The 9,762-nt window shown below is 50.1% G+C and overlaps 1 protein-coding gene across 1 annotated transcript; it reads left to right on the forward strand.

Moving 5' to 3' along the window:
• Positions 1–586: 586 nt before the first annotated feature.
• On the forward strand, positions 587–7,571 carry RND1 (Rho family GTPase 1). The gene is made up of 5 exons (XM_086399680.1): positions 587–817; positions 1,542–1,629; positions 4,198–4,307; positions 5,385–5,519; positions 6,467–7,571. Exons 1-5 carry the CDS (start codon positions 698–700, stop codon positions 6,710–6,712), a joined length of 699 nt encoding a protein of 232 aa, XP_086255806.1. The 5' UTR covers positions 587–697; the 3' UTR covers positions 6,713–7,571.
• The last annotated feature ends 2,191 nt before the right edge of the window (positions 7,572–9,762 follow it).

A 9,762-nucleotide genomic window follows, 5' to 3' on the forward strand; every position in this document is an offset into this window, starting at 1 on the left:
TGTGGGTTTTTTCCAGATGACGCAAGAAGGTTGTTTAATTTATGTACTTTTTAGTGAAGGTGATTTCTGAGGAAGAGACTTGGGTGTTGAAAGGGGTCCAACCGAGTTGATAAGGGGGTCCAGCAGGAGCTTCTGTGAAGAGAAGCCAGAAGTGGGAAGTGGTCCGAGTGGGGATTGGATGGAACAAAGGGGTCAGAGATTTCTGGGACCACCCCTTCCCCAGGGAAGTGCCACCAGTCCTCAATTTAGGCAAGTCCTGTTCTCCTGGGACAATTCCAGCTTGACTTCACTATCCACATTCTTGGCTAGTTTGTTGTTTTTGACACTAATTGGTGGACACTCAAGACCATTAAAGTTTGGTTGATTTCCCCCCACCCCAATCCCGATAGAAACGCAAAACAACGTGGGAATTCCCTTTCAGAGGAAGCAAGAAACGGTGCAGCTTTAAGAGAAAGGGAAGGGAAGAAGAGGGTTCTGACTCAGATCCTCCTGCCATTGGCTGCTAGAGGGGATCCCACTTCAGGGATTGGCTGTGACAGAGTCCGCCTTCTCTTGTGATTGGCTCAGCCAGGGCAATATAAGGTGGCCGTACTGGCCTCTTTCTCAGTTGGAGAGAGGCAGGGAATCCGGGTGGTAGTGTGCTGAGACGCACCTGGCATAACCCTCTCCGAGTCCAGCTCCCGCGGAGGCTGCAGCCATGAAGGAGAGACGGGCCCCCCAGCCAGTCGTGGCCAGATGTAAGCTCGTTCTGGTGGGGGATGTGCAATGTGGGAAGACAGCAATGTTACAGGTGTTGGCGAAGGACTGCTATCCCGAGGTGAGTTGCTCGCCCGCCCGCTGGCCACCTTTCCTCTTGACCGCCTGCTGCTGCGGGTAGATTCCCACCTGCCCAGGGGAGCTGTTTCATCCCACCCCACCATCCCCATCCTCAGCCGCCTTCTGGCTGGAGGACCGCCCTGCCTTAGCTTCCCCTGAGACCTGTTCCACTTCTGCCGCCCAGCTGGCTCCTCCTCACCTCTTCACCCATAGGTCCCTGATCAAATCCCCTCCTACCTCTCTCCATCCTGGAGTCTGCTTTTGGGAGAGGGAACTGGAGGCATTTGAGAGTCAGGGGTTTCTTCTTGACGTAACACCTGCCGTCCCTTCACCCATTCTGTGCGCTTGTCCCCAGGCAGGCTTCTGCCGCCCTGCTGGTCCCAGGGACCTGTGGGGAGAAAAAGAGCTAGAATTGATTTGTGGCTCTGAAATTTGAAGACAGGCAAATCTGGGGACAAGAGGAATCCGTGTGTGTGGTGTCTGTCTGTCTGTCTGTCTGTCTGTGGTGTCTCCCTGACCGACAATGGGGAGATTGTCCCTGGCAGGAAGTCTTTTACATTTCTCACTTTGATGGAGCAAAGTGCCTGAGCCTCTACACCCATCTCTCCTGTCCCATGTGGTCCCTCCTGCCCCAGGTATCCTCTCCTTTCCTGCCATGTTAGTGTCTCACTAGGGTGAGCGGCTTTGGTACGTCCAAGGTGTGAATAGTTCCTCTCTTTTCACAGACTTACGTGCCCACTGTGTTTGAGAATTACACAGCCTGCTTGGAGACAGAGGAACAGAGAGTGGAGCTCAGTCTCTGGGACACTTCAGGTAAGACTGCTGGCCCCAAGTGCCCCTTTCCCACCCCCACTGGTCTGTTGCAGTTGCTGTCTCTTAGAAATTGTTTTTCTCTCTGACGGGGAGAAGGAGTATGGTGCTTGCCTGTAAACTGAAAGAAAGAGACCTGAAGATTCTTTGGTGGGGGTGGGGCTTGGCTAACTCAGTTGGCTCATCCAGGGGTGCAGAATGGATGAACCCCAGAAGCTATCACTTTTCTTGGTCTGGCTCCATCCTTTAGAGAGCTGGAATGGGGAGGTGAATGGACCCCAGAAGACTACTGGAGGAGGCAGTTAGGGCTTCTGCATTTCCACACTCTGCCATCCAACACACGCACTCACAGCCTTTACTGCCCCAGAGCAAAGCCAAAGAAAAGGCAGGAGGCAGTGGTGGTTGTGGCAGGGAGACAAGTCTGTTTGGGGGGAAATGTTGCTCCTGACTCAGTTTTCTCTTCTGCATTTCATCTCTGGCCACTGCTGCCTGCCTGCCTGCCGCAGCTCAGCCCCACTGTCATACCTCTGCGGCTGAGGGATGAAGCGATGCATCGTCAGTGTTTTGGAGGGTGGGGGCTCAATATGGGTCATGGTCATGTTGTACATAGCAGGGGGGTGTTGGCTCTGACTAGGCTGAGGTAGAAGATGCTCTATCTTTCTGGAATGTGGAAAGCAATGTTTTAAGTCTCTCATCCCTAAACCTTCAGTGCTAGGCTATCCTTTGCTTTTCACTCTGACCCCCTTTCCATTATCTCTTTACCCCAGCCCTTTTAAAATAGACTGAGCTCAGAATCATAATTAAGGACTGAAAGCCAGAAATATGAGAAAGAAAATAAAATCCATTTCTCTTCAAAAATGCTGAGTTTAAAGAGGAACTATAAATCACTAGGGGTTTCCTGTTACATATAAATATGCCATCCTACTCCTCCAAAGATCTATTATTCCCATCATCCAATTTTGAGGATTGGAAAGACTGGAGGTAGGATATGGGTAATCAGAAAATGAGACACCCCCTTGCTCCCCACTCCCCAAACCAGGACAGAAATTCCTCCACCTGATATGCTTCCCTCTGTTGCAGTTCCAGGGGTTGGGAGCCAGGATTCTGATTATCCGGACTGTGCTATGCTGGCTGGATTGAGCTGGAATGCAGCTTGGCTGCATGATATATGGTTTTTCATCTGCTGTACTCTGCCCACCTCTCAATCTTCCCAGAATCTTCCTGCAGCTCGTCTCTTTTCACTACCACCGCCCCCAAAAAGCCCCTCCCCCTCTTCCCACAGTCAGAATGCAGTCCTTGAATCCCAGTTCAGATAATGGAAAATCAGCAAGGTGGTCTCTGTTCTCTGTGCCGCATCCCCACCCCCCAAGTTCCAAAAGGATGCCGGCTGTCCTTCAGCTTCAAACTCCCTCTTTCAAATGAGATGCCCGTAAGGAAGGAGGAATGGCAGGGGTGTGTGGGATGGGGCTTCCCAGCACTGGGGCCATTATTCACTTGCTGGTCTTAGAGGAGGGGGATCGCTTAGAGCCAGAAAAGAGGCCTCCTCTCCTCCTTCCCCAGTGCTGCAGTGTTCCTTTTGCCCAGTGATACTGTGATGAGACCCCACTTTATCCCTCAGAGAGGGATGGGGGCTGATTACTGAAGGAGCAGGCAGTTATCCCAACTCCCCTCTACTCCCTTTTTTTGAACCACCACCCCCCTGCCTCAGCTTGGATTCCCCCCAGTTTCCATGGCGATTGCGGTTCAGGGAGAGGGGCTGCTTGCTATTCTGAGCACGGATTGTCTGGGTTCCAAAGCTGCTACTGTTCCTTCTCCAGGGTGGAGGGGGGCAGGTTCAACCCCCAGCCTTCTCCCACATTGCACCACCTGGGTCTGCACTGCCTACTCCCCTCCCAGCCATGGACCCTTATTCGAGAGCCTCTAAATCCCAGCTGTTGGTGCTGCTGTCTTTGAGAATGCCTCCCTGAGATCTTGGGACAGGGGGCTGCAGCTTTCCTTTTGCTCTTTCCAGTGTAAGCTGATTTGGGTGGGAGGACCAGTGGGACCCTGAATTCCTGATGCTCTCCCTCCCCTGCCTGCCTCCTAGAGTTCTGACCCCATGGCAAAGAAGCAGGGCAGCCAGTTATATAACAGGCAGATGTGTTTCTTCACTGGGGAGATCCTGAAGCAGAAGCCAGGAGCAGAGGTTAGACAGCAGGCAGACTCTAGAAAAGAGACCTTAAACAAGGCCTGATCTCTCTGCACGAGTAGGAGCCGCTTCCCCAGGGACTCGGAAAACTGGTGGACCTTCAATGAAGCCCACTGTAGGAGACCCAGACAGGGCCCGATTATACTTCACCTTCCTTTTATTTTGCCCCTTTCCCTTTTTCAGGATTAAGGAAGATGACCTTGCACTGTCTCTTGGCAGGTGGTCAGGTCCCAAGCTTCCCATTGCAGCACGTTCCCCTGGGAGATAGGTGGGGCCCTCTCCCTTAAGGGACCAAGCGTGGTGTCCCAGTGCTCTTTGGGTTTAGGCCTCTAGGGGAGGGAAAGTGCCATGATTTACCATCAGCTCTCTCTTCCCGCTACCAGGGTCTCCCTACTATGACAATGTCCGTCCACTCTGCTACAGTGACTCAGACGCAGTATTACTGTGCTTTGATATCAGCCGTCCAGAGACTGTGGACAGTGCACTCAAGAAGGTAAGACTGAATGAATTCTACCATCTCTAGCTCAGCTGGAGAACAAAAAGGAATCTTGGGACCTTGTCATCTAACCCCTCTTGTGTAGGAAGAAATTGAGGCCAGGGAAGGAAGAGATTTGCCCGAGGCCACACCATTAGCTACAGTTCTGGGACCAGAGGGGCTTCCCAGGTGGTTCAGTGGTAAAGAATCCGCCTACCAACGCAGGGGCATGGGTTCAATTCCTGGATCAGGAAGATTCCCTGGAGGAGGACAGGGCAACCCACTCCAGTATTCTTGACTGGACAGTCCCACTGACACAGGAGCCTGGCAGGCTACAGTCCATGGGGTCACAAAGAGTTAGACACAACTTAGCGACTAAACACTGGAACTAAACCCAGATCTCCAGTCCCTCTTCATCCTGCCTTTGCCCCTATCCTGCACTGATCTGCCAGAGGCCCAGCAGGGGAGGGTGGTGCTGGAGACTCAGGAAGTGAGGGTTGAGAGTAGGGAACTTTCTGGTGATATGGTTTGAGGGTTGGAGAAGGGGCCTTTGGGTGGCAGCTTTACGGACCTTGATCCCAGGCCTTCTGGGACTTAGCCAGGCAGGCGTGAGCTGAACTGTTGGTAGGAAATGCCTCAGTCATGGTAGTAAGGTCTACCCATACTGAGGAGTCCCAGGAAGCCTTGTGTAACTAGCCCAGTTTCCCAGAAGACTCTGGGATTATCTCCTTCCCTTGGAAAGAGACTGGTTGGCTTCTTCTTGGCTTTCTGGACTTGTGCAGCCCTTTGGGTTGAGGGGGTGGACCCATGCCCCATATGCTTGGCGGAGAGTGAGAGATTTGTCCCTGTGCTCTCTTTGGAGACTGGGCCATTGAATTTGGGGACAGGCTCTTGGGTCAGCACTCCTGTGACCCCAAAGGCTGGGCAGGAAGATGATGTAATTAGTGCAGTGGCGATGCTGTGACTCACAGGGAGGGCTGGGCTGGGGATAAGCGGAATGGTGTATGTGATGTTGCCAACTGGGTTCCTCCGGGTGTCCGTCAGCCACTGACTGTCCTTCCTTCCTCCTTCCTATCTTCTTGTGCGGCTCTTCAGTGGAGGACGGAAATCCTTGACTATTGTCCCAGCACCCGTGTCTTGCTTATTGGTTGTAAGACCGACCTGAGAACAGACCTGAGCACTCTGATGGAGCTGTCACACCAGAAGCAGGCACCCATCTCTTATGAGCAGGTAGGTGTGTGTGTGTGTGCACGCGGGCCCATGTGTGGGCTGGGAGTTGAGCTGGGGAAGGCTACAGGAGAGGGCTTGGGAAATGGCTCTTGCTCACACTCTTTCACTATAGCAAGAGAGAATTGGTATTCTGGGGTGCCATCTGTAATCAGCAAACTAGTTACCTGGATGGAGGTAATGGATACCAATTTGCTCAGATTCATACTTCCCAGGTGGTGCTAGTGGTAAAGAACCTGCCTGCCAGTGCAGGAGACATAAGTGATATGGGTTCCATCTCTGAGTCAGGAAGATCCCCTGGAGGAGGGCATGGCTAACCCTCTCCAGTGTTCTTGCCTGGTGAACCCTGTGGACAGAGGAGCCTGGTGGGCTACAATCCAGAGTTGCACAGGGTTGGACACGTCTGAAGTGACTTAGCATGCACGCAGGCACATACTATAGTTTTTCAGGTGAGCCATTCCTGTGTGTGCCAGTGTTTCTCAAGTGGTTTTTTGTGTGTATGTGTGGACCACCTTCATTAGAATCACTAGAGGTGTTTGTTAGAATTCCTGACTCCTTATCTGCAGAGTCATTCTGGGAGAAAAGTATGGAGTTACATTATATATTAAGTCCCTGGATAATTTCTTATGCACATGGGAAGGTAAAGATCATTTCTTTAAACCAGTCTTTCACATTACAATCATCTGAGGAGTTCTTAAAAATACTAATTCCTAGGTCTACCCTCAAAAATTCCGATTTACTTGTTCTGGCATCAGTATGGTTTAAAAATGTTCCAGATGACTTTAAGGTGCAGTCAGGCTTCACTTTCAGAAAATAATCAATAGAGGGTGGTGGTGGGAGCCTGGCAGTTGGGTCCCTTGGAGCAGCCCTGGGGAGGACCACTACCCTGAGAAACCAGGGTTTCAGAGCCATTTTGGATCACTGCATGGATGACCTCACTCCCCCTGCAGGGCTGTGCCATTGCCAAGCAGCTGGGTGCAGAAATATACCTGGAAGGCTCGGCTTTCACGTCAGAGAAGAGTATCCACAGCATCTTCCGGACAGCATCCATGGTGTGTCTGAACAAACCCAGCCCAATGCCCCCGAAGAGCCCTGTCCGAAGCCTCTCCAAGCGACTTCTCCACCTCCCCAGCCGTTCTGAACTCATCTCTTCCACCTTCAAGAAGGAAAAGGCCAAAAGCTGTTCCATTATGTGAAGTGGGGGTTGGAGAGGGGAGACAACCTCCCACTTCCTCCCTTGGGTTGCAGAGGCACGGGGAGAGGGAGGAGGAGACAATTTAGGACTCTGGACATGAGATTTTCAGATGGCCACGGTGAGGGCTCGGAAGGAGACAGGAACGAGACAAGGAAAGAGCCAGGCCCGGCTTGAGGACCTGACACTGAGAAAGAACCATCACACCCCAAGCCAGGCACTAGGTGGTGGAGGGGGCGGCTGCCCCAGTGCCCTCTGCTCCAGTGGCAGAAAAGGTGTGGGGGTTTGGGGGGCATGCTGGCCTCACGGCTTTGGTTGGGGGCCTACAGGAGCCTCACTTCAGCATCATGCCTCTTCCACACAGCGTTTCCATGCAGGCCAGGGGATGGGAGGGGTCCCTGAGCCCTTCCCTTCCCCTCTGAGGAGGCTGCAGAGGAGTGGAGAGTGGGGAAGCCAAGAGGCAGCTCCCTTGGGAGCTCAGCCCAGGTGCTTCATAACTGGTAACTGAAATCAGAAGGCAGGAGCTGGTCAGAGCCACTGAGAAGGAAATCTCATCTTTGCATAGCCCATGCCTCATGGAGAGGTGACATCATACATTCGCATGCTTCTCACCTGAGTCCCCAGGGTCCAAGGGAGAAGCCCCAGACCCCCTTCTCTTGCAGTGTGGGGGTGGTGGTGCTGCAGGAGGCAGGGCTGGGTGGGAATCACCAGACTTTTTCTGCCCTTAGGGCAGTATAGCTGGCATTTGTTTTATAGACTCTTGTCTTTGGAATCGGGGGGAGGGGGGAGTGTTTCAATCTGTTATATGTTCTGTGTTTAAAGAAGAAAACCTATTTATTAATTAAATATATAAGACATACAAAGAAGTTGACTCCGTTTTCTTGGTTTCTTTCTTGGTTTCCTTTGGTCTCCGATACTGAGGAGAAAGTGGTGCTGGGGTCCTTTCTGTGCGTTGCAGAGGGGCTGCCTCCACTGTTCCCTGGCACCTCCAGCAAGGAACTGCTCCCTCTCCCCACATCCCTGCTTCATCCCTTTCCCCACCCATTTCCTGCTAATTGAGTGATGATCTCCTTACCTCTGGAGCAGGGTTTCTCAACCTGGGAACCAATGACATTTTGGAGTAGCTAATGCTTTGTGGTGGGGGCTCTCTTGTGCACAGGAGGATGTCTAACAACATCCCCGGCCTCTCCCTGCTAGGTGTGTATAGCACCCGAGTTGTCCCAGCCAAAAATGTCCCCTGCGTTGCAGGTAGACTCTTTACCATCTGAGTACCAGGGAAGCCCAAAATGTCTCCAGATGTTGCTAAATGTCTCCCAGGGCAAAGTCATTTGGGGTTGACAACCATTGCTCTAGAGAGTCTAGAGGAGAGAGACAAAATCCAGTGAAAGCATCAGATGGAGAGCCAACCGCACCCCTATAGAAAGTGGACAGGCTGAAGCCAAGGCTGGGAGGTTCCAAGGGTTCAGGTCTCCTCTGAATTCAAGGTGAGGTGATGCCTTTTGCTTTCTTGACCTTCTAATTCCAAGGCCTGTTGATGGCAGCTCAGGGGCCTTATCATCTCTTCTCTTCAGCTGCCTATAGCTCCTTTTTTCTAAGGTTCATACTGTACTGGAAATAAAAATTTACTGTGTATTGCGTACTTACTATGTGCTCAGCATTGTGCTGAGTGCTTTACCTTATCACATTTTTTTTGATTTAGTATTAAAAAAATCTTACGGTAGTTTATTTACAATGTTGTATTCCAGTGTACTGCAAGGTAATTCAGTTATATATTATTTTTCTTGTCCATTATGGTTTATCACAGGATATTAAATATAGTTCCCTGTGCTTTACAATAGGGCCTTGTTGTTTATCCATCCTATGTATAATAGCTTGTATATGCTGATCCCAAATTTACAATTCTTCCCCCTACATTATCACATTTCACCTCGTAAATGAAAATAACTAACATTTATTAAATGTTTACTATGGGTCAGGTGTGCTTATAAGTTCTTTATGTTACTTATTCTTGTGATAATCCTATGATGTACTAATGCCATTCTACAGACAGGAATACTGAGGTTCAGAGAGATTAATGTGCTCAAGGCCACACAGCTAGAAAGTGTTAGAACCTGGATACAAATCCAGGTAACCTGGCTGTAGAACATGCACTTAAAAAAATGAACCATTTACTTTTTTTTTATTAAAAAAAATTGAATGTCTTTAAATTCTTTAGTGCTGTGCAATTTTTAAGTTTCACACACATGATTTCAAATAATCCCATATTCTTCCCCCCACACCAATATTGCCCCTTCACTCTCCCCACTGGTAACCAGTAGTTTATTCTCTACAGAACATGGACTTTTTACTGGTCTGCTATCCTATGGTTGTAGTGGTGTTAGTTGCTCAGTTGTGTCTGACTCTTTGCGACCCCATGGACTATAGCCCGCCAGGCTTCCCTGTCCATGGGATTTTCCATGCAAGAATACTGGAGTGGGTTGCCATTCCCTTCTCCAGGGGATCTTCCAAACCCAGGGATTGAACCTGGGTCTCCTGCATTGCAGTCAGATTCTTAACTATCTAAGCCACCAGGGAAGCCCATGCTCTCCTATCCTGTGAGGCAAATGGTCTTATTATCCCTATTTTACAAATGAGGAAATAGAAAAGCCAGAGATGCCATGTAACTTGCACAAGATGGTACTCTAGTAAATAGTGGAGTCAGGATTTAAACCCAGTCTCAGTGTTAAACTAATTCCATGGGTCCTTTACTGCTAGCCATGTGGTACTGAAATAGGAGACTATACTTATGAACCCTAAAAGAATGTAGTCCCTTTGTCTCCATCTCCAAAGACGCATATTTGTGAAAGAGCTAGCAGGGTAGGACAAACCATGCAAGTATCCTTTAAAAAAAAAAATTTTTTTTTTTTTTGGCTGCACTGCTAGGCATGTGGGGTCTTAATTCCCTGACCAGGGATAGAACCCCTGCCCTTTGCATTGGATATGGAGTCTTAACCACAGGACTGCCAGGGAAGTCCTGCAAGTATTCTTTAATAAACTCAATGTCTCACAAGTATC

Source organism: Bos grunniens, chromosome 5, assembly GCF_055505025.1.
Source record: "Bos grunniens cultivar Pamir isolate PY7600 chromosome 5, Bosgru_T2T1.0, whole genome shotgun sequence".
NCBI classification, from domain to species: domain Eukaryota; kingdom Metazoa; phylum Chordata; class Mammalia; order Artiodactyla; family Bovidae; genus Bos; species Bos grunniens.

Bases quoted from the DNA above. Each gene is read 5' to 3' on its own strand.
- RND1 (XM_086399680.1), top strand. From the start codon at position 698: ATGAAGGAGAGACGGGCCCCCCAGCCAGTCGTGGCCAGATGTAAGCTC. The intron at 818-1,541 runs GTGAGTTGCTCG...CTCTTTTCACAG, and splicing joins CGAAGGACTGCTATCCCGAG to ACTTACGTGCCCACTGTGTT. The intron at 1,630-4,197 runs GTAAGACTGCTG...TCCCGCTACCAG, and splicing joins CAGTCTCTGGGACACTTCAG to GGTCTCCCTACTATGACAAT.